The 24,938-nt window shown below is 46.2% G+C and overlaps 1 protein-coding gene across 4 annotated transcripts in view; it reads left to right on the plus strand.

The window, feature by feature from the left end:
- GRAMD1C (GRAM domain containing 1C) overlaps nucleotides 1–24,938 on the plus strand; it is a 2,017,351-nt gene that overhangs the window by 515,237 nt on the left and 1,477,176 nt on the right. For all 4 annotated transcript variants that reach the window (XM_069635887.1, XM_069635884.1, XM_069635886.1 and 1 more), the window contains one exon: nucleotides 9,064–9,148. In XM_069635887.1, the coding sequence (XP_069491988.1) occupies nucleotides 9,064–9,148 (85 nt within the window). The remainder of the gene's footprint in view (nucleotides 1–9,063; nucleotides 9,149–24,938) is intronic.

The raw sequence follows: 24,938 nt of genomic DNA on the forward strand, positions 1-24,938 counted from the left end.
ACCTTTGAGGACCTAGGAATACCGTGTGAAATGGCCCATTGATCATCAATAAAATTTCCGGCTGCTCCACTGTCCACTAAAGCTGGTATGTTTTGAAGCAGACGATTACCAAAAGAGAAGGATACCATGAGTACCACCATCTGAGAATTACTCTGACTGGTACAGAAGGATGAGAAGGATGTTGGAGAGGAACCTTGTTTACATGCTGGTTCCCGTACCGTGGTTCCTCTTACGGCCGGGAGCTGGCGTTTCCCGAACGCCTAGGTGGTGTAATTGGGCAATCCTGTACCATGTGGTTATTCGAACCGCAGTACATACATAAACCCAAGGTCCTCCTACGGTTTCTTTCTTCGGGAGTCAAAGGACCTCGAGCTGTTGTACCCAATTGCATAGGTTCATCGTTAGACTGTGAACGGGAAGAAGGAGCGAACGTAATTCGTGTATTCCTTCCCTTCTTTCTCTCTAGTACTCTTTCCTTCATGCGGTAATCAATTTGCATTACCAATGCAATGAATTCAGATAGTGTAGTGGGGCGTGGGACCCGAGACACCTCGTCTTTGAGGTCTTCAGATAATCCCCTTCTGAAGAGTGTGACTTGAGCGTCATCTGACCATGTGGTTTCACTTGCCATCTGCTTGAATTTGGTTATATAAGCCAAAATGTCTAAACTTCCTTGTTTTAGATCTAGGAGGTGTTCCTGTGAAGCCACACGAATCTCTTGACGGCCAAACATGGTACGGATGCTATTGCAAAATGCAGTATGAGAATCTAAAATGGGATTATTGTTAGTGATTAATGGTGTGGCCCAAGCCAGTGCTGGTCCAGTCATTTGTGCGACCATATATCCCACACGATCTCTATCGGTATGAAAATACGCTGCTTTAAAGGCAAATTGCACAGTACAGGAGTCTAAGAACTCCTTAACCTTATGCGGGTTACCATCAAACTGTCCTCCAGGTAAGGGTCCTGGAGGAACTTCTGAGCAGTGTGGGGTACGAGGGGCTGCAGCCTGTTGGGCCGTTTGCTGTTGGAGTTGTCTTAAGGAATTATTCTCATGTTTTAACTGCTGTACTTCAGTAGTTAAGGATTGAACGGCAGCAATCAGCTGTTGGATTTGCTGTTGCTGTTGCTGCTGTTGTGAATCCATGATTTGTGATTCTTATGCCTCTTGCCCAGCGTAAAAGGAACAAATGTACACTCGGGCGTTGCTAACTGTTATGACTATTATGGTTGTTTAAGAATCGACAACAAATTTGTTCCAAAATACTCTGGAAAAGAAGCAAAGACCACCTACCTGGGATCTTGCAGGATGAACAGGTACCCGAAGAACCTCTGGTGTTTCTACGAATAGGTGTGATCCTTTGAAGAATAAGAGAAATTCTCCTGAGGATTTCTCAAAGGACCTGCAAGAGCTTGTCCTCAGTGAAACCCTGAGGGAAACCCTCGTGGGGAATAAAACCCTTGAAGAGCTGCTGGGGTACGTTGTTTCCCTGTGAAGACCAGGCGAGGAAAGTTGATCTGGGTATTCTTCTGGCTGATTTCCTGCTGATTTAGGCGAGTTGTTTTAGTTACTGGGCTACATGTAGTAAGTAAAAGAAACACAGTTAATCCTGATAGTCTGGTGAAAAAAAGAATACCTATAGAAAGGTTTTAGAAGCTTACCATGCGTCTAACAGGAAGAGTGCGGAGAGGTAAAGGATCTCCGTTGGAAAGTAAAAGGTAAGTGATTCTATAATGGTAGAAAGAGAGAACCCATAAGATTAGGATAAATGAATATAGTCCTGAAATAGCGGGATGGATAAGGAGGTAACCCTACCCTTTCTCTTTCAAGTCTTTTTTGAGCCAGCCTGAGTAGAAAAGAAGCGTCCAAAGAATTCCAACAGGATATCGCTAGAAAGGAAGGATGAAGAATGAAGAGCCGAAGTCTGATCACCGAAAACAAGATGGACCACAGATTGTACCTAGGAACTCACTAGAAGGAGGTATGAAGAGGATTCCGGTTCTAAGCGTGCTTAGATGAAAATCCGATCCCGGAAATGAAAAAGAAGGGTTCCGTAATACCTTCTGAAATCAAAGGGAGGAGAGGAAAACAAGAACGTGAGTATGGAGTAGAGGAATTGTTTGGAAGAGAGAGCTTTTCGTAATTCTAGCAAGCGGACTTACGAAGCGTGTGCCGGCTCCTGTGAGAGTAGCAACGCCTCTTCCTTCTGAAGTTGCTGGGTTATAAGGAGGTAAACAGGAAGTTAAGGTGGAAGATTGAGAGGCTTCCTGGGAGAGAACAACTAGCCTGTGCTGTGCGTTTGCGATGGTTACCGCTGCGGCGGCCATCTTGGAATTGGTTTCCTCAGGATCACGGAGTGGGCGATTTCTGGCTACAGAATCGGCGGCCATGTTGGATGTCGGGTGGAGGATGAGAAACACATTTGGAATCATCACACTGGTTGGTATCTCTGGACCTTCAGGATGCTTATTTCCATGTGCCTATCCATCTCAAACACAGGAAATACCTGAGGTTCGCAATTGGCAACTCTCACTATCAATTTCGAGTGCTGCCATTTGGGCTGACCTCCGCCCCGAGGGTCTTCACCAAGTTAATGTCGGTAGTGGCGGCAAGTCTAAGGAGGGAAGGGATTCACGTCTACCCCTACCTGGACGATTGGTTGATCAGGGCTGTCTCTTCGGAACAAGCTCAGATCCAGCTAAATCACGTGTGCCACTCCCTTCACAAACTGGGCTTCTCCCTCAATTTAAAGAAGTCACAAATGATACCATCACAGAGACTCCAGCTTATAGGAGCGATCCTGGACACTTCCCTGGGAAAAGCCTCGCCACCAGAAGTGAGGGCTCAAGATATTCTACAGATGGTTACCAAGTTCCAAGATGCCCAACGTCTCCTAGCCTTCGACTTTTTGAGGTTGCTAGGCCTCATGGCATCCTGCATTTTCCTAGTGCCAGAGGCTCGCCTGAGAATGAGATCCCTCCAGTGGGCACTGAGGACTCGGTGGTCACAATTCTCAGGGAGAATGACAGATCTTCTTCAGGTTCCCGACAGAGTGGTTCGAGACCTTCAGTGGTGGGCCTGTCAGGAGAACATTCATAAAGGAGAACAGTTTTGGCAACCCTGGCCGGAGATAACAGTAGTCACGGATGCCTCACTCACGGGTTGAGGAGCCCACGCCAACGACTTGACCATCAGCGGTCGTTGGCCTCCATCGGAGTCCAGACTACATATCAACCTGTTAGAGCTGAGAGCCATCAGACTTGCGCTGAAGGCGTTCCTGCCAGCTGTACAAGGGAAAAACGTCCTGATAATGACGGACAACACAGTGGCCATGCATTACCTCAACAAAAGAGGCGGCGTAGGATCACTAGCCCTGTGCAGAGAGGCGATGCAGCTCTGGTTTTGGGCAATCCAAGAAGGAATCTCTCTATCGGCAGTTCACCTAGCCGGAGAGAGGAACTTGACAGCGGACGCTCTGAGCAGGCAGAGCACAGTCTCCCACGAGTGGGAACTAGCTCAGGAAGTCCTTCAAGAGATCTTCGCTCTTTGGGGAACCCCTCAGGTGGATCTGTTCGCCACCAGCTTCAACAAGAAATGCGATCTGTTCTGCTCAAGGGAATTTCCCCCGAGAGGAGCTCTGGGAGACATGTTCATAGTGGACTGGGAGTTTCCGCTTCTGTACGCGTTCCCACCGGTCCCTGTCATTCCTCAAATGATCAGGAGGTTGAGAAGATTCCGGAGAACCATGATCCTAATTGCCCCGGATTGGGCCAGGAGAACGTGGTACCCGGACCTTCTAGACTTGTCCATCTGCCCTCCAATTCGACTTCCACTCAGAGAGAACCTACTCTCACAGAAGGGAGGTCAGGTTCTCCATCCAGACATCAAAACCCTCAACCTTCACGCTTGGCTTCTGAAAGGTTGAGGTACAAGGATTGGGACCTCCCTGATGATGATATGGAGGTGTTGCTTTCGGCAAGGAGGCCAGCAACAAAGTCTTTATACCGCTGCCGTTGGAACAGATTTTGCAGCTGGTGTAGAGAACAGAATATGGACCCTTTTTCATGTGGTACACCAATGGTTTTGTCCTTCCTTCTATATTTGGCGAATTCAGGCCTTCAAGTTGGCACCATTAAGGGCTATCTCGCAGCGCTATCCATCTTTACGCGCACTGCGGAAGAACCATCCTATTTCAAGTTACCCTTGGTAATACAGTTTCTAAAGGGGTTAACCAATGTTTATCCCCCAAGACCATTCCAAGTTCCCCTATGGGATTTAAACTTAGTACTAACTTTCCTGATGGGCACACCTTTCGAACCACTCCATTCTTGTTCGTTAAGATTCCTTACCCTTAAAACTGTTTTATTAATAGCACTTACATCTGCTAGAAGGGTGAGCGAATTACAAGCTCTTTCTTGTAAACCCCCTCACACAATATTTCACAAAGACAAAGTTGTCCTGCAAGTGAAGCCTAATTTCCTCCCAAAGGTGGTTTCTGAATTCCATATCACTCAGAAGATTACCCTACCATCTTTCTATCCTCCTCCTCATCCGGGGAAAGAGGAAGAGAGGTTACACAGGCTAGACCCTAGAAGGGCTTTAAGTTTTTACATCAGTAGACTAGCCAGGATAAGACAGGCAGACCAGCTGTTTGTAGGTTACACAGGTCACAAGCTGGGGTTACCAATAACTAAGCAGACCATTTCCAGATGGATCATTCTAGCCATTCTGGAATATTATAAACTGGCAGGGAAAGAGCCCCCTCAAAACCTTAGGGCTCATTCGACCAGAGGTATTGCAGCTTCATCGGCCCTCAAAAGAGGCGTGCCGGTTAGAGACATCTGTGCGGCCGCTACATGGTCGTCTGTCCATACCTTTACACGATTTTACAATTTGGATTCCTCCTCCAGTCAAGAGACTAGGTTTGGAAGGGCTGTACTGCATTCTATTCATCAATAGAAGACAGCGTGAAGTCAGTACTCCCTCCTCCAATAATAGAATACTGCTATGGGAGCCTATCTAAGATGAGGAATACGTCGGAGGACACAATCCCTTCGAAGAACAAGTTACTTCTTACCTTGTAACGTTCTTTCAACGGGATGTTCCTCCGACGTATTCCTCATCGACCCTCCCATCCATCCCTGCAGTTCTACTTCCCTTGTTGTTGCAGCTTACGCTCCTTCAGGGTGATTAGTCCAGTCCAGAAAGTATTATTGTGGGCTACAAAACGGAACTGAGCAACGGACGCTGCGCGCGGCCTTTATAGGCAGGATGACGTCGACGTCGATACGGCGGGTGTCGAGGGACATCGACTCGGAGGACGTCGACGCGCACCGCCCTGTAGAGAGAAAAATTTTCCGAGGCCAGCAGAGCTGGAAGGAGATATCTAAGATGAGGAATACGTCGGAGGAACATCCCGTCGAAAGAACGTTACAAGGTAAGAAGTAACTTGTTCTTTCTGCACAGTTATTTCCATGAATTCGGGCCCTTAAAAAACAGTACTTTAACAAAAGCTTAACAGCTTCACCCATCCAGATATTCACTTCATTATTTTTTGTATGGGTTCATAGAAATGGAGCTGCGCTCTCAGATCACATTAGTTTGCAAGAGTTCAGTTCAACATTAGAATTATTTGATTCAGATTTTACTGTGTACATGTAGGACCGGTGCATTGAACTGAGGTATCTCACAGGCCGAGGGATCAATCGACGACTCAGGGCAACATAACATTTCAGAATCTATTCTTTTAGGTTAAAAGCATGGCTACGTAATTGTAATTGTAATCGGTTATTTATAACGCGCTTAATACCAAGAGGTTACTAAGCGCGGACCCGGGGATTGAACTTGTGTTGCTCCGCGTCGTCTTGCTTCCAAGATGTGCGTTGCGCCCGAGCTATGCTCCTGAGACTGTCTAATCAGGAGTGGTATAACAAACCAGGGATACAGCCCTGTTAATGGAGCAGATGTTCAAGGAGAATACAAGTAAGCAAGGGGGTGGGAAATGTTCAAAAACCTGGTCTGAATAAATCCAGTGTCCCTACTTCTGTAGCAGTTCATGATCCAGTTTGCACTCCCTAAATTGCGTTATCAAAGTCACACTAAGTTCCTGGCAGTGCCAAGGATCCAGGGGACTTTCCTTGTGTAAAATGGCAAATAGATGGCCCTCCTGGGCTGTGTAACTTGGCATTCAGATGACATTTGATTTCTTCCTCATCTGTCTGGATTTTCAGGCTGCAGCCATTAATACGCCCCTCAAGCAAAAGGCAATGCGCAGGTTATGGAGACCTGACAGGCTGTGATCCAAAAATAAGATGGAGGGGAAACTACATTCTTTAATCTCTCTCTCTCTCTTCTTAAGCTTTTGTTTTGGGTCTGGCCTAGTAATGCATTTTAGCATGGTTCTTACCGTGTTCGTCTAATGTAGAACAGATAGATCCCTTTTCTTTTACTTGAAAAAGAAAAACGTTTCTTTTAGTTTTTTTTTTTTTTTTTACTGCCACAGGGATCACTCATCTTTTCCATTTCTCAATTCCTGCCTCTCCTGCCGCCTGGGTTCTGGGTCAGGACCCCCACCAAGCAGTGGGCACGTGTCCCACTCTGCCAACAATGAGATTGGGTGACTTTCCAGGGCGCCCCCCCCCTTTCTCCTCTACACCGCCTTAATAATGTATCGTTGTCCACACCTCCTTCCTTCCTCTTTCTTATACAGTGTCACCCTTTTCCTTGCACCTGTTTTTTGCCTGCTCATTGATCTTTTATTTATTTCTGTTACTCTCTCTCTCTCACCCATCTGCTTTTATCCTCCTCCTGTTCCAACCTCTACTTAACGCTCTTCCTTCTCCCTCCCTGCCTTCTCTCTCAATGTATAACTCTGCTTCTGCGACCGTCAAAACTTGCTCACCTTGGTTAAGTAACTGTGCCTTTACAAAGCTGGGCCACTCAGGGAATTGGGGCACTAATGTTTTGACCACAAACATCTCTATTGGTAGTGGGTGTGTTTGATTGGTTTGGGGAGATTTGCCGAACATATGCGCCAAATACTGGTTTGATTATTCTTCACGGAAGTGCAGCTCTGCTGCCTGCGAAGTTAAATGGGGAAGTTTCCCAAATCATGTGGCCAAATCATGGCGGCCACCCAACTCTGTCATGGCTTTCCTACACTCGTGTTCTCCTTGGCTCTCTTGCACCTTCTCTTCTGGTTTATCTCTCAAGATCAGATTACTTCCTTGGTTTTAATGCAGTGAACAACTAGTGAGTTTGTAATTGCATCCCGGGTCCTGTCTGCAGTCTGCACATTCTTGTGCCAGTTTCTGAACATGATCTGTGCTACCATTTTTATCCCAACTAGCAAATCGCTCATTACCTATGACCGGCAGAAAAGGGTGGCGTGGAAGAAAACACTGAACCAGAGCACCACAAGGAGTGGTGTTGGTGCGCTGCACTGGTAATGAGGGGCAAAGGAAGAGTGGATTGCAAGTTGGGATGGGGTGAAGGAAGGACCCCCCTTTCTTACAAAAATAATCATATTACGCATTTTTACCCAATGACATTTACGCAGAATTTATTTTGCTGCAATTTTTACCACTTTTTTTACCACAAACATAGAGATGGTAATTTTGGGGAGGTATATAGAAAGTGGGGGCGAACGTTGAGGGTACAGGGGTCGCCCCGCAGCCCCTATTTTTGTGGTAAAATCAGCAAAAACTATTTGAGTAATGTTTATAGATCCAACGAAGCGGGTGGTGAAGATGTACCTCTCCTCCCCTCCCTCAAAGAGCCGGGTCGGTGTGGGATACGAGGTGGGCAGAGGGGGCAAGAGCTCAGGAGCAAAGTCAGAAAGACCCACACGTCTGTCAAATAAAATATAGAATAGTTCAAATGTTGCTCTCAAGTACAGGTATATTGATTAGTGAGATTGATCGCTAGGATGCCATTTAGTCAGGGCCTTTACCTTGTTAAGGGATTAGTATGAGTGTAAAATGGAACTAAATTGATCGTGGATTGTTTCTAGCATGTGACTCGAAAGTCGTTTGGGATGATGGAATCCTCTGTCTGCATGTATTTTCTTGTGTCTATTAATTCTTGTTCCGTTATTTGGGCTTCAAGTCCTTCACTATTGTCCTATGAGTTTTTGGTAGTAATCTCCTTTATGAAACACCTGCTGTTCAACACTGGTCTCTAAACGTTTGAGGTGGGAGTATTTATTCTCTATACTTTTGAAAGTTGGGATAAGAAAAACTCTTCAGGGAGTAGAAAAGTACTGATCATATACATTTTATTTAACCAAAAAATAAGAATTTTTGTTAGTACCTATTTTGTTTACGCACAGTAATTGTCATAAATTATTTCCCATCGTTTATGGACTCTTTTCTGATGTGATAACACAATAGTAAAGCGTTTTATCAGGGTTATGCAACCTTTGGCTCGCCAGATGTTTTGGTCTACAACTCCCGTTAGCCCTGTCCAGCATACTCAATGGGGAGGGATCATGGGAGTCATAGTCCAAAACATCTGGAGAGCCACAGGTTGCAGACCCATGGTCTATGTGATGCTTATGCTTCTGGTCTGAATGCATCAATGCAGCAGTCTGCAACACGGTGCAGACAGACGTTTCTGTAACTTCCTTTATTTTCTGTTCGGTGTTTGCCAAATTTAGGGAAAAAAGAGAAAAGCTTATTTGAATTTGTGGGTCTGGGTGCATGTGCATTAGGCATGTTTGTCACTTCCTTTCACCAGTGCATGATGGGGCCAGTTTTTATTTGTTGACACTAAAACACCTTCTTTTCAGATGGGTTTACTTTCCCTAGTTCCGCTTTCAAAAGTGGATCCTAATCCAAACTGGGAATACATGCGTTGTTGCTCTCTGTCCTGAAGCATGGCGCACATTGACTACCACAATGCATGTTGCATCTTGAACTTTCTGTAGTGCATCCTACCTGGCTTAAAAATGTTGCTTTAATTTAACTGGGCATTGTAAGTGACTGTAGAAAACATTTAATTTGTCAGCTGGTATGAATTAACGGTTTTGTACTTTTTAGCTCATTTTACCATTCTCTTTGTAGGTCTCAAGTTCTACCTACAAACAGAGGAGTGAAGAGTTTCGGAGATTGTTCAAAGAACTACCTGAAACCGAGAGGCTTTTAGTAGGTGCGGAAGAATGGACCAAATACCTAATGTTGTATAACAATGTTAGGACATTTTCAACAGTCTTTTGCCACAGGTGGCTTCACAGTGCCAAAAACGAAGCATGTAGCTATGTCATGACCATTAACAAAGTAGGACTAAAGTGGACATGTTAGAGCTGGGAGAAGAAGCACATTTTAAGCCGTTTTGCATAAGCTTAGGTGTTAGTCAGTTTCTTCAACTGACTTAGTCAATGCACAACAATGCAGAACATGTTTCCATCCTATCTGATTTTGTGGAGTCGTGGTTTGTGTATGACATTTTGAAGAGGACCTCCTTGTTTGTGTGGGACCGTTGTGTGGAAAATTGGAAGACATATACTAAGTTCTACGCCTCTCTTGAAGTATGCACCGCACATTACACTTTAACTAGTGGAGGTAGAGATGTGCAGTCTTCTGCTGATGAGCCCCTCTGGCATAAACAGCCAAAGGGAAATTTTGGTTCCATGGTGATGATTGGCCAAATCTAATAGCTACAGTTTCATGTCCTCTTAGACTCCAACAAACTATTTCCAGGAATATTAACATTTTTCACAAGGGTTTCAGAGTCCGAGATCAGTTCACAAAGGTGACAGTGGCCATCCCTTTTTGCAAGCTATCCTCTCCTTTTTCAATGCATTTTGCCCTTGCAGACCTGCCCTTCAAGGGGGGGGGGGGTGTGTGTGTGTGTGTGTGTGTGTGTGTGTGTGTGTGTGTGTGTGTGTGTGTGAGAATGCTTAAGATTAAACCAACAATAACGTGGTCTACCAACAGAAATAATAACGTTAAGGTAACATGAAACTTTATTGGTACATTTACAAAAATAATGTATTCAAATCAAATATCATCTTAACCTTAACTCACCCTCTTTTCGTTTTGCAATATTGTTTTAGTTCCAAAATGCGTTATAATGAAAGTAATATGCTGTGTGAATATTTTTAATACAAATGTTAAACTGTTTTCATTGTTTTTCATGTGTATTACATTTGTGCTGCTTTTGTTAGTATTTAAAGTTTACATTATTTGCTAAATTCATTTTAGCACACATTACATGTTTGCATTTTTTATTCAGTGTAATCACTAACTGTGTTATTTGTAGAAGTAAATGTTGCTAAGCCTTTACTGTATACTTTTTTTAGTCGTAGTACATTATAGGTATTTACAATTACATGTACCATGTTAATCGATATTGGTATATCTGTAAAGTATGACACTTGAATGCTTATGTATATTTTGTTACTGTAGATGTATTTTTTAAAATATTATTTGCATTTTTCTTGTAGTTTTCTTGAGGAATTATGCTTGTGTGGATATTTTAAATGGATATTTTAAATGCTATGTAGTCTTTGTGTATTACAATTCTATTTTCTAATTCTCTTTAACATTTGTTATAGGTCTACATTTAATGTACTTTTGAATGATTTTGCATTTTATGCAGTTGTTTTTATATGTGATGGTAATATTGTATGCTTGTAAGTGGATTGATGAGTTAAGGTTACCATATTTAACTTGAATATTTATTTTAATGTATTCATAAAGTTTATTATGTTGTTACCTTGAAGTTATTATTTCTGATGTTTGTGGGCTTTAAGTTTTTGTTGCTTTAACCTTAATTATTCTGTAATGTAATTTTCAAATATTTGAACTTTTTTTTTAACGGTTGGGTGATTGATTCCGGGTCTTTGTTGTAATCCTAGCGTGCTGTAAGGGCATGTAGTATAAGTCTACAGCATGTTGCTTAACCCTTTAAATGCCAGCGACGAGCCGGCTCGTCGGCAAAAACCGCTCCAGGTTGCCACCGACGAGCCGGCTCGTCGGTGGCACTTAAGGGGTTAATGAGGGGGGAAATGTTGGCGGGTTTGGGCGGTGAATACCGCTATTTTAAAAAAAAGCCATTGGCACTGGGGGGGAACCTCAATGGCACTTAAGAGGTTAACAGCACGTGGCGTAAGTCTGTGTTGCAGGGAGGGAGTTGTAGGAACTTGTGTCGCAAATGTGTATGTTTTGTAGGTGCACGTGTCAAGAGCGTGTGTGACTGCCATAAGAGGGTGAGTAAAAGCAGCGCATGTTGTAGGTGCACGTGTTATAGGAGTAGGTTTTATTTGAGTGTTGTACACGCGAGAGTGGTAGAAACACTGTTATATAGGTGCGTGTCATAGAAACGTGTTTTGTAAGAGGGTGCATAGTGAGAGTTTGTGTTAATAGTGTTCATATACTGTGGTGGAGTAAGGAGTCAAAGGGGTGGCATGTTTCAACAACATTTTATTTAAGAAATAAAGAAAAGAAGCTACCTATATCCAAAGGGTTATCTCTACTTAAAGAAATATCAACTCTGATGCTCGTAGTCAATATGTTTGTCTTAATAAAAAAGTGTATGTCCTCTGTCCAAAAACCTACTCTAACCCTACCACTAACCTACAAAAGGGTTCCGCATCCAAATGAAAATAGTACAGGAGAATGACTCCTTTCTCAGGCTCAGTCTTTATCTCTTTTCCAACAATCCTTTACTTTTGTTTCTGACTCGACAAAGCGAGTATGGTCAGGAGAATGACTCCCTTCTCCTGACCCACCTTGCACAGCCTTTTGCAATAGTTCTCAAAAGTCTCTTCACTTCTTCCCAAGGGCTCCTGAAAGCTTGCTTTACAGTTTAAGCAATTCTTCCCCGTCTTATGACACTATGAAGATAACTTCCAGACAACTTTTGTTGTCTAGTATCCTCTTGACTTTTACTTGGTGGATTGCCACTGTGACAAGTGAGATTCCTCCCGATGCACTACTGAGATGAGTGAGAGGTTTGCTCTCTTGACGCTTAGTACTCTGGGTATCACTACTGTGATGAGAGAGATTACTCCCGGGGCGTGCTTGACTCTCAATTCTCTGGGTGTCACTACAGTGACAAGCGAGATTACTCCCGAGGTACTCTTGGCTCTTGATTCTCTAGGTGTCATGTTGTGATGAGGGAGGTCATTCCCGAGGCTCTCTTGACTCTTGAGTTGCCCCAAGCCCCCACTAGGTCTACCATTACCTGTCAAATGTCGGGACAGCATTGCTGGTTCTTCCTGGGGTGCTGAGCTAACTCGCGTTGAAAGGGGCCCTTGGGGACCCTGACGTCTATGGAAACAAGGCGAGTCACCACACACGATAGATACGCCAGACACGAGGTTGTATTCCCAAAGCTAGGGTTTATTGCAAAGCAAAAGTCTCAGTTGGCCAACTCGGTCTCACACCCCGCGACATGCATCTCTAGACCTCGAGGGACGCAAGAGAGTGAATTACATACATCAGTTACATATATACAAAATGCATATCAAACAATCAGCTATGACATGTTTAACACGCCCCCCTGTATTGGGTTTCTTTGAACTTGGTGTGATGATGGACCTCTCCGACTACTATGACACCTTCAAACATCTATTCTAGTAACAATTTGCAATTTGTGAGTGCGAAGGCATCTTTCAGTTGTTGAATAGAACACAGCGCTTCTGTTCTTGGAAGCGAGCTACATACGGGGGGGGGGAAGAGTTGCATTCCGGACCTTGCTATCTATTAGGTGCTATTCACGTCCTGGGAGCCGACATGCTCTAGCGGGCTCAGCAAAGGGGGGCCGTAAGAAAAGCATAATTTAAGCCTTTAGCGGTATTATTCTAACATATTCTACCATATAACGAGACTGGCTGGCAGCTGTGAAATGATTAAATGACCTGCAGCTCTGCTTCAAGGCTACATTCGGGAGGGAGCCGGGCATTCTTCCTGGCGCTGCCTGTGTTTGTATTTCAGTGAACTCTTGTTATCCTCTCGGCCCTGCAGCCTTGTCCTTTTCACATACAGACAATGTTTTACAGTCGAGCAGTGTAAGTGGAAAATATACTGCGAAGCAATAGGAACAGAAAGCAATGAGCAATGGTTAGAAAACAAAATGGCGATTCTTGTTACATCAAAATGGCCGTTCATTGGCAAACTCGAAAACCTATATTCTGTCATATCATGCAGGAGACGGTTGGCCCACGGCCACCAAAATACATTTGCGGTCACAAAGTAGAGGTATCCATTTTTCTAGACTATCAGCGTTGCTTCAGCACTCATTACTTCCTTCACCCCTACTCTCCCCTTCATCCTTGTAGCTCCGCAGAAACTTGGGCACATTTGCAGGACCACACGGTCCACCTACCCGAGGTCATGCCATTGTTTGCTTCTTTAACACTTTTCCACTGGTCTGGAGCTTGGCTTCCTCTGCAGCGCAATGCTGACCGTTCCTGGATGTCCCTGCCACAGGGTATCAGCATTTTTGCAGCTTCGTGTTCCCAGGTTCGAACTTCCCGGGCTTGGATGGCTTCAAGCCTGCTGCTCTTTCTATTTCCCAGTTCTTTCTCGTTCTTTATTTCCTGTGGCTGGGTCCTCCGCAGCATAAAGTCAAAGTCCTTATTTACTGTTGTTGAGATAATCTTTATGCCTCCTTGGGGCCAACTCTTCTCAGTACTATGGTAAAGCAACCTGTTATTACTCTGCAGGTTACTTTGGCTTGTCTCAGTTATATTAATTTGTGGATCAAAGGTGGAAGAGACATTACCAAACCAGACAGTAGTGTGATCATGGATTTCTGATAAGGACCTGGTCCCAAGGGAAAAGGGGTTAGGGAGTAACTTTACAGAACAAAAGTCCTTATCGCCATGAGGGGAGTCTCTCCCTGTTAGGTCCCACTTTCCACCACCCCTAAGGGGTCTATTCGGTAGCTGCCTCACCACCCTAGTCTCAAAGGGAAGGGCTCCCACCTGGGGAGAAGTGACAAGATCCTGTGAATCGTCACAATACACCATGTGAATCTAACAAATGTAGATGTAGGTGTTAGGGAGAATTCTCATTTATGGCTAATTTCCCTCGCCTAGTGAGTCCCCCAGCAGCTTTGCTGGACTTCTGGAGTTTATTTTTTTCCACCTGGTAAGAGTGAGAGCAAGGCGCTGGAGGCACATCACATGGGGAGGGCAGCCTATGGTATGATGCGCACCAAACAATTTTTTTATACAAAAGGAAATAAAGCTAACAAATTAGGCAAGCAGACTAAACAAAACAGAATAGACTTCTTGCGAGATAAATCGGGCAAAGGCACATACTCTGAGGAGGGCAAATGTCGCATTATAGAAGAATTCTTTAAGGATCATGCGACACCACATGAGGGAGACCCACAGCATGCTAAAGAATTTACAGCCAAGGCAGACCTCCCACAGCTGCCACAATCCTCAGTAGAATCCTTAGAAGTCCCAATATCGGCGGAGGAAGTGGAACTCGCCATCAAATCCCTCCCTGTTGGCAAGGCTCCGGGCCCAGATGGATTCACAAACAAATTTTACAAAACTTTTACAAAAGAACTCACACCACACCTCACAAAACTATTCAACATCCGATGGGAAACTGGTTCTGTTACACAGTCTAGGGCTGAATGAAGCACAGCCCTGCTCCTAAAACCCGGTAAAGATCCGGCAGAGTGTGCTTCCTACCGGCCCATAGCCTTGCTCAATACGGACGCCAAGTTGTTTAGTAAAATCATAGCACGCCGCCTGGGGGGAGGTGTTACCTACACTAATAGACAGGGATCAGACAGGCTTCATTCAGGGCCGAGCCACCCATGATAATATTCGAAGAGCAATAGATCTAATAGCCCAGGCCCCCTCTCCTTGCTATCTTTAGACGCCCATCGGGCCTTTGATAGCATGTCATGGGAATACCTGCGTTTCGTCCTGAAGGGCTTTGGTTTCGGCCCACAATTCTCTAAACTGGTCCTGGCCAACTTCCGGATCCCCTCTACCCAAATACGACTCAACGCCCACTGGACACCACAGATGCCCCTCGGCAGAGGGACCAGGCAGGGGTGCCCCCTACCGCCTTTGCTCTTTGCCCTAGCAATGGAACCACTAGCCCAACACATCTGCCTTCACCCCAAAATCAAAGGGTTCGAGGTAAAAGACCAGAACCACAAGGTAGCGTTATACGCGGACGATGTGCTCTGTTTCCTGAGAGAGGCTCAGACCTTGGTCCCCCCGCTCATAAACCTGCTTGACTGCTTTGAGCAGATATCAGGCTTCTCGATAAATATGGCCAAATCAAAGGGTCTAAATCTATCCGAAACACCAGAGGTGCTAAACGCCTTACAGACTACCTACTCTCTTAGCTGGGAAGCTCCAAAATAACATACCTAGGGGTGCACTTAACTCCAAATTACTCTGGACTCTGGTGAGAGCCAATATCCCTCCACTAATAAAAGACGCAATCTCTACTACAATGGGCTCCCCAGGAGATATCATGGCTGAGGCGCATAACAGCCGTCAAAATGACCTTGCTACCCCGGCTTCTTTATGCCTTCCAGGTGCTCCCAGTCCATATTCCAGAGCGCGACCTACAAGACTTGCAGAGAGATATGCCAATTCATCTGGCAGCGTAAAACACCCAGAATCCAGCGCAAGATCCTTATTAGAAGCAGGCAGCTTGGAGGCCTGGGGCTCCCTTCAATCCTAAGATACTATTGAGCATTGCAAGTCACCCCCATCCTGGGCTGGGCTATCCAAGAGGACCCCCCCCAAATGGCAGGACATCGAGCAACTGTTCGCCGGGGCTCCCCTCTCTCACCTCCCTTTCCTGCCGCAGGCCTTCCGGAAGCCCCTTCTTCCAACTACGAGCTCTACGCTCAGTTGCTGGGACAGACAGACCACCCTAAGGGGGATCTCCCCGGGACTAGGCCCTCTAACCCCAATCACACAGAACCCAGCCTTCACTCCAGGGCTTCAGCCTAGATCATACCAAAATTGGTCAAGAACAGAGACCTTGAGGCTGCAAGAGATATACGTTGATAACAACCCCTTGACCTTTATTCAGTGTAAGGAGACATTCAACCTCCCAGAAACTGAGAGATTTAGATATATACAACTCAGGCACTGGGTCACCTACCCAGCCGTTAAAAAAGCTGCCACCAGGCCTCCTACAGGCCTAGAGATAATTGCATCAGAAGGACAATGCTCACACAAAGTGGCAACATGCTACCGACTTCTAGAAAACTCTGCAGAGGGGGAAAAACTCGCCTACATGCTAGCTGGGGGAGGGAGATAGCTCCAGAATCATGGCAGAGAATCTGGGACAGAACACATAGGTCTTCTAGATGCACAACAGTTAGGGAAGGCGCAGTAAAAATATGCAATCGATGGTACTTCACGCCGCAGAGGCTGCACGCAATGAATGTAGATTACCCCGATGTATGCTGGCATGGGTGTGGGGCTAAGGGAGACTTGGAGCACTTGTGGTGGCATTGCCTGATCATTCAATCCTTCTGGTTGGAGGTCAGGTCCAAAATTAAGGACATTTGCGGAACCCTCCTCCCCATGGACCCATTAGTGATGGTGTTGGGTGACGCCCCAGATGATGGATCCTATCACTTTTGAACTCCTTTCTCTGAGTGTTTCTTGATTCTGCCTGCCTAACCAAAATATTGCCTGTGAATTTTGCCTCCAACTCACTCTGGGTAGCTCAGGTGCTAAGTGTGTGTTTGTCCCGGTAGCATTTTATGTCACGGGTACGTGTTTGGTTTAAAAATAAATGTACTTATATTTTTCTACCTGAAACCTTGAGTCCGTGTTTGCTTGAGCCACAGTAATTGTGGTCCCTTTGTGTAATCTCTGCTACTGCTCATATACTCTTGAGATAGGCCTGGCTGCTCCGCCACTACTACCACTATGACATAGTACAGGCTTGTACCAAAGGTAAAACTTGTATCACCACCTGTAGTCTTAATTGTGTGTAGTGGTCCCTAAGGGCACTGCACAGGATTCTGCCTAACCGTAGGTTTTTGATATGATCTGGCATTTGTAGCGCTTATACACAAATGTTTCAAGGCGCGACGAGGCAAGGAAGGGGAAACAGAGGGAGGACAGAGACAACGGTCTTTGTAGGCCAAGTGAAATTGAGATTGCGCAAGTGTACGGAGATTGGGGGAGGGGAAAAGTTCCAGGTTAAAAGGGAGGGGGCAGTGCTGTACATGGGATCAAAACAATAATAAGAAGTGTGGCCAGCAGGTGGCAGGTGCAAGGGTAAGTGCAGACAGCAGGTGTCCAAAAGTGCAGGTAGGGGGACTCTAGGGTTACAGGTACAGACCCAAGTGCAATGGTTGCCAGGAGGCAGTGCAGATGTGCAATTGGGCGGGCAGGGACCTGGGCTCGAAATCAGAGGGTAGCCTGGTGACCAGTGCAGTATCAGAGAGGAAATCAGCAGGGGTGGGGAAGAGAGAAGGCAGAAGCAAAGGGGAAGGTCTTGAGGCGATTCCGGAACCGGAGATGGTTCTCCTCAAGTTTCAGAGAGACAGGGAGGCTGTTCCAGAGGGAACCCCCAGCCGAAGAAAGAGATCTACCACCAACTCGTTGCTGGGAAGCGACTGACCCGAGGGAGTTGGAGTTGGTGGTGGAGGTGGAGGGCCGAAGAGCTCGAGTAGGAAGGTATTCACGAAGAGAGAGTTGGAGGTACTGAGGACCCAGGCCCCAGAAAGCCTTGTGGATAATGCACAGGGTCTTGAACTTAATCATTGCAGCCACTGGGAGCCAATGCAGAGATTTTAGTGCTGGAGGGATACAATCCCTGGGGTTGAGGCCAAGGACAAGTCTCGCAGTCCTGTTCTGAAGAAGTTGCCGAGGGCAGAGAGTAGAAGCAGGCAGATTTAGAAAGAGGCTGTTGCAGTAGTCCAGCCTCGAGAGAACCAGAGCTCTAGAGACAGTGAGCTTCTGGGGGAAGGAGAGGAAAGAATACCACATCTGAGGAGGTGCAGTTGGGAGTTTGCCTTCTTAGAGACATCGGATATGTGAGGAGAAAAGGAGAGTGTGGAGTCGAAGATGACTCTTAGGTTCTTAGCTTCACAGGTGGGAGCAGGAAGGGGGCCAAGAGAGTGACAGGAAAGGAGAGTGCAGATGAAGAGAATCTGTCTTTCTGGCATCAAGGCAGAGATTGTTGGCGGCACACCACTCCAGGATAGCAGACAGACAGTCAGAGATGAGAGAAGGAGAAGAGATGGCAGAGGGGAGCCTGAAAACAAGCTGAGTGCCATCCGCATAGCACTGAAAGTTGTGAGCAGAGAGCGGCAATGTGGTGGGCGAGAGGTGGCAGGTATTGGTTGGTCTTCCAGGGAGAGAGGTAAGACCCCTGCGGAACACCACAGGTAGAGAGTGAGATAGAGGAAAGGAAGGACCCAAGTTGGACCTGGGAGGAACGTGGTCAGCCAGGCCAGGGCCTGATCATTGATACCCAGGTTATCTTTTTTTTTTTAAACATTTTTTTTTATTATTTTAGTTTTGGCTATGGAAAAATACATTTTTCCAACCTTTCAACATTTTATAAAACATAATTTAATTCTGTTATAAGGAAATATCTGTTATCTACATTTCATTGTTTTTCATTATGTTAATCATCAACCCTTTTCAAAATGAATTTCAAATATAACTTCATGATAAAATAGCATAACTGTATGCAAATTCATTAAACTTAATTATTACAATTCCTAAAACAAAAACATTTATCCTAAATTGTATCATGGTTGCAGTGTTACACATTCGTTCTTGATTGAGTTTCTATAATTTTAGTGCATTTAGATAATGAATTGTTGCATATTGCACAGATTTCTTATTTGTATGAAATATGGTGAGCCATAGTTGTTCATGCGTGAGAGGTTATCACAGAGATGATTGAGCCGGATAGCATTGTTGACCCTTGCAAAGGCAGAAGAGAGATCGAGTAAGATGAGGGGAGATTAGAATCAAGGTTAGAGAGCAGGTCTTCATGGATGTTCAGTAGAGCAGTTTCCGTGCTTCTGGCTGCTCTGAAGCCAGACTGATGGTCATGGAAACAACAAACAGAATCAGTGTGAAGATTAAGTGGGGAGATGGCTAGCTTTTCCAGGAGTTTGCCCAGGAAAGGAGTGATGGAGATCGGGCGATAGTTAGCCGGGCAGGAAGGGGTCGGATGAGGGTTTCTTGGAAGAGGGTGCAGAAGAGAGAGTGCTTCAGGGGGGAGGGAAGGCTCCAGTGGCGAAGGAGTGGTTGCAGATTCAGCCAGGGCAGGAGCGAGAGTGTCAATGTGGTCCTTGATGGTTTTGGAAGAACAGGGAAGAACCTGGTTTGATGAGACTTTCATAGATCAGACTTGTCTAGAAACCTTGTCAGGGGAGAACAGGAAAGGAAGAGAAAGAGGGAGGGGAGGTGGCCACAGGAGAGCTGGAGGTAGAGGAGAGAGTAGAGGGAGGAGAAGGAGAGGACGAGAGGGTGGACAGGTTGTCCTGGGTTTTAGAGATGAAATGAGAAGCCAGGACCGTGCAGAGGGCCTGGGAGGGGACAGGAGAGGTAGAGACTGCAGCAGGATTGGCCTGCTCCTTGCAGATTTTAAAGAGTTCAGCCGAGTTGTTAGATGCTGCAGAGACGCAGGCTTGGATGTGGGCTCTCTTCTTAGTGTGGACAGAGCGCAAGTATTGCCTTTGGAGGAGGTGGCAGGCCAGTTTGTCAGAGGATGCGCAAGAAGCTAGCCATTTCCTCTCAGCCACCCTGTACTTGCTTTTAAGGATGACAAGGTCAGAGTCATACCAGGAGTTGGACATGGCTTTAGGCTTAAAGCAGATCCTCATGACAGGAGCAAGAACATCAAGAGTATCAGAGATAGAAGAGTTGAGCATGGAAAGGGCTGTGTCAGGATGCGAGTCAGCCAGAGGAGGAGGCGGCGGAGAGAAAGTGGTGGTGAATGCCTCAACTGATGCACACTTCATGGGTCGGATGACCGAGAAGGTAGGTGGCAGTGCTGGAGTTGGCTTGGCCTGAGGGGTGGAGAGGGAGAGATGGGAAGAAAGGAGAAAGTGATCACACCGGAGCGGTGGTGTGGGGGATAGAGAGGGGGAGGTCTGAGGAGATCAGAACATCTAGAGTGTGTCCTGCAGTGTGAGTCGGCCAGAAGGGATAATAGAAAGAGAGTGAGTCGCAGAGGTCGCAAAAGAGTCCAGAGGAGGGACAGGAAGATTCCAGGTGGATGTTAAAGTCTCCACAAAGGAGGAGTTGTGTGGTCGAGGCCAGGAGGGAGGAGGAGAGGTCCGCCCACTCAGGGAGGAGGTGATCTGACCAGGTGGCTGATCGATAGTAGCCACGTTAAGAGAGTGGCCAGGAGAGAGAGAGAGAGAGAACCTGCAGACAAGGCATTCAAAAGAGGAGTAGGCCTGCATATGAATGACAAAGGCAGGAATCCACTCTGTGAAGATCAAGGCTACACCTCCTCCGGAACTGTTGGATCTAGGCGCGGAGAGGATTTTGTAGCCATCAGGGAGGAGTGTGTCAAGGCTCGTGACAGAGCTGGCCATGAACCATGTCTCAGTGAGACCGAGGACATCGAGGTCAGGTTCTTCCAGGAGGCGACAGATGTCAGAGGAGTGTTAGACAGCAGAGTGAGAGTTGAGAGTGGCAATATGAAGAAGGTTGCCAACCTTGAAAGACTTACAGGGAGGGGTACAAATCAGAGGTATGCCCTGCGGAGGTGTAGAAGTAGCCCGAGGGGGGCAGAAGAGGAAGGAGGAGAGGGCAAGGTATCTGAAGAAGGGAGAGAAGGATAAGAAAGGAAATTGATGAGGCGCAAGAAGGTGCCATTAATGATGACCTTAGAGGAGTGGAAGGGGGCCAGGAGGGCCTCCCACCGGGTGTCAGCATTAATGGGAGAAGAAGAAAGAGAGAGCACAGAAACCATATGAAGAGTCCATTGTTAGGGAACGACAAAGAGGATGTCGGTGAGGGTCTGTCTTGAGGAAGCACTGGTATAGGTGTTAGCGATTGGGAGGCCTGGGTTGGAGACCAGGATATCCCTTTTGAACTTCTTCCTACCAGACTTAGTGAGAATACAAAATGTAACTGCATTCTGCTTGTGCATTGTATGCCTCCTATACCTATGAAAGCTCACATTAACGTGAAGTCTAACTTTAATCTGCACTTTAATACGTATAAGCGGCATAGAGGATTTCTCCAATTTGTAATTGTATGTAATTTATAGCTCCTGAAAACTTTTGTCAAAGTAATCCCTGACTTTACTATCAGTATTCAAAGGATGTAAATTAGTTTGTATCTACATGTATTGCATCCCCTGAAAACTAACATCAAAATGAGCCCTGACTGATGTGAATTTTAAATGTAAACTGCAATATATGAACTGTGAAACTCGTACGCCTTTTGGTACAGTTGGTATGAAAAATGTACATTCATCCCATCTCTGTGAAATTGACCTCAAATTTACCCATTACTTGCATTTAATGAGAATTTTCATGAGTTGTTAATTTTGTAATGAGTTGTTAATGTTGTCGGAAGCGGCCTCTGAACGTGTTGCTACTGACGAGCAGAGGTGCGGCTTGACACGCATTGCACGCATTGCGACGCTCGAGCAAGAGTGAGGGTTCTTTCCTCTAACGGAAAGTGCGGAGCCGAAAGAAGGAGCCGAAAGAAGGAAGCGAACGCGACGGGGAAAGAAGGAGCCGAAAGAAGGAAGCGAACGCGACGGGGTCGGGCCTGGGCGACGGGGCCGGGCTCCTGTGGGCTCCTGTGGGACTGCAATAGGGCGAATAAGGAGCCGTGTACTGCGTTGGTGCACCCCGCTCTGTGCTCACAGAAGGACGACGCGAGGCCCTCCGAGAGCGCGGCACAGGGGAAGAGCCCGACGAGCTGGGTTGAGGCACTCTGTCCACCCATGAGGTGAGGAGGGCAAGCACTGACCTGCCTCATTGTATATTGGTGGGCAGCCCCCCCCCTTCCACACCTCTCTTCCCCCTTCCCAGTGGGTGCTCACGCTTGGTGAGTGCAGGGATCGACCTGCCTCACTGTATCCTGCAGGCAATACAGAAATAAAGGGGAGTGAGTGGTGGCTGGGGGTGGTGGGCTTTTGATTACACCTCTTGTGCAACTTCTTGCTGGGGCTCCAGAGGCAACTGCACAACGGTAGCCTCCACTCACGAGCCTGTTGGGGTGCACTGGGGGATCGATACCCAGTGCGCATATTTGCAAGTACCCTCTTATACGCCCTGAATAAGAAACCAATAGAGGTTCATAAGCCGGGGACTGCAGGCTACAGCCTTTGACCCGGTACCTCCCAGTGCGCTCTCAGCCTGCTTGCACTTACCCATTTGAAAGAGGGTGAAATAAAAAACGCTGTAATGCAGTGGGGAAAAAGAGCGCAGCATTCGACCTATAATTTACGGAATAACAGGATCCCTACTACAAAAGAACCAAAGGAGACCCACAGAAAGGGAAGCAAAGTAAAGAAAAACTCGAAATATACCTTACCTGTAGTACAGGGAGCCATTACGGAGTTTTTTCCTGTTAACCCCCCCCCCCTGAGACCAATTCTACCACAATTGAGGAGACGACCGAACCGGCAAATATAGGAGGCACCTCTCTAAGTTCATCTAACTTCGATGACATCGACAATAATTCACTGTTAGACCTATGTTTAACGATTCAGAGAGGGATGCAGACGCACATGCCACAGATAACATCTAAAGTTTCCTCTCCCCTGAAAGAAAATAACGTGAATATGGAAGCGGGGAGACATAATATATCTGGAAGCGGGGAACGTCTATCCCTCTCCCCGAACCTCGAAATGGCTTCAATGGAGGATGTGCCGGACCTTGAGACGGCTGAGAGCACAGGTTCTCAATCTACTGCTACACAGTTAGCTGAGCTCCAAACATCTGTAGCCTCACTCCAATTTGCTTTGAAGATACTACTACAGATGACGGGACGCATCTTATCCAACACCAATTCTATTTCCACGACATTAAACTCGAAGGATATCTTGCGAGAAGAAACCGAAGCGAACCTATCGGATGCTCTCCTAATAGCCGAGGCGATGGAAGAACAAGCTGACGAGAAGATGAGGGAATCGGTGCATGGGACACCCCATAATAATATTCTAATCGAAGATACTCCCTCGGAGGAAGAGGAACAAGACTTGGAACAGCGTCCCCAACCTCCCCTCACGCGCAAACAATGTAGAATGGCCAGAAAGGCCCTCAAAAATAAGCCAGCCACTATACATGCTCCATCCCCTATGACAGGGCCAGGACCTATATTTGAAACTCGCTCAAAAAAAGCTAGGAAAAGACAGACTAGAGCCGCTCTGCGAGCAGCAACAAAAAAAGGTCTGCTCACGGACTGGTTAGTCCCTGAAGATAAGGCTCAGGGCATGGTCCTTGAGGAAACTGTATTAGAGGACTCAGGGCCTATCGATGAAGTAGGCTCGTCCTCCGACCTTGAGCCTGCCCCGGAGAAACGGTCCTCCGAGGACCAGACTAAGCATGCTCTCTTGGAACAGCAGGAGCAAGTGCCTGAAATCAAGACTAATCGCATATGCTTCATCAAGAATCTGTATCCTAGGAATAAGAACTCCTGGTTGGCACGCTCTGAGCTTCTAACTCGGCTACAACATATTCCACAACTGCGTATTCTGAAATCTGATGATTTTCTCTTCATCGAACCTCTGTCGGGCCCTAATCCTAATGTATCTGCCCTACATTGTGCTTTTCTTAATATTGTGCAACTATTGAGAAATTATAAAGAAGAACTGAGAGCGGTGGATATTGACATTGATGTAGACCCGCAAGAGAGGGATCCCTCAGCTATCTCTGAGGAACCAGTTGGGATCACATCCGCTAGTAATGAGTGCAATACAGGAGTTGGAGATAGTCCTTTATTGGTAGAAGTACAACTAGCACTCAAGTCCTTGTTAGATTCCTTACCCCAGCTGTTGCAAAATCATTGATGTTTATCATTACTCTCATGGAACTGTAGAGGCTTCTCACATCTTCTGAGGACAGACGGCTCTTCTGCCTTTTTACTGCAACATAGTTATGTCTGTCTGCAGGAAACATGGTCAATTGACTCTTTGGTGTTAGACGGTTTTGCTATACATCAATCATTTGCGAAACGAGGCTGTAGGGCCGCCCTTATGGTGGCCTGTTGACAGGGGTTACCAACACTATGAAGTCCCGGAAAATACAGTGTAATGCTGAAGATCAGTTACTAGTGGTGGAAGTAGAATATCCCACTGAAAATGGTAGTAGTAGATTTCTACTTATTAATCTGTATAATCCTCCGGGAGCTGTAGCAAGGGACACCTTACACGAGGCTATACAGGATATACTGTCCACTTGGACATTAAGAACTCGTAATATGGCCATCATTGTTGTGGGAGATTTTAATTGCCACATGACAGACGACACTCTTGTATCCACCAACCAAGGGCTTAGTGAGAAGTGCCTGATGACCCATAGTAAGAGGGAGAACGAAGGACTTGAGTGGTTACAATTGTTTGAATGCTGGGACTTGGCGATGATTAATGGCCGCACTTTGGGCGACAGACCTGGGAAGCACACGTGGACAAACAGATCAGCATTTAGCACATTGGACTATATATTTATGACCCCCGAGATCCAATCCAAAGTAAGAGACATGTGGGTTAAGCCTAATGGATGGAGTGATCATGCTGCGCTGCACTGTCTAATATCTATGCCGATTTCCATCAATCCCCTAGTGCATATTGGAGAGATACAATCTAATTGCCCAGGAACTAGAATCATATGGTCAGAGAAAAACATCAGAGCGGCTTCTGAAGCTCTCAAATGCACCACCACGCAGGGCCTCCCTGATTTTCACGATATGACGACAAATGAAATTGAAAACTGGATATCGGGTTTCTCAGGTTATCATGCTTCTGCCAAAAAGGGCCTCATATTAAAAGCG

This window comes from Ambystoma mexicanum, chromosome 7p (genome assembly GCF_040938575.1).
Source record: "Ambystoma mexicanum isolate Mex_15411 chromosome 7p, UKY_AmexF1_1, whole genome shotgun sequence".
Classification (NCBI taxonomy): domain Eukaryota; kingdom Metazoa; phylum Chordata; class Amphibia; order Caudata; family Ambystomatidae; genus Ambystoma; species Ambystoma mexicanum.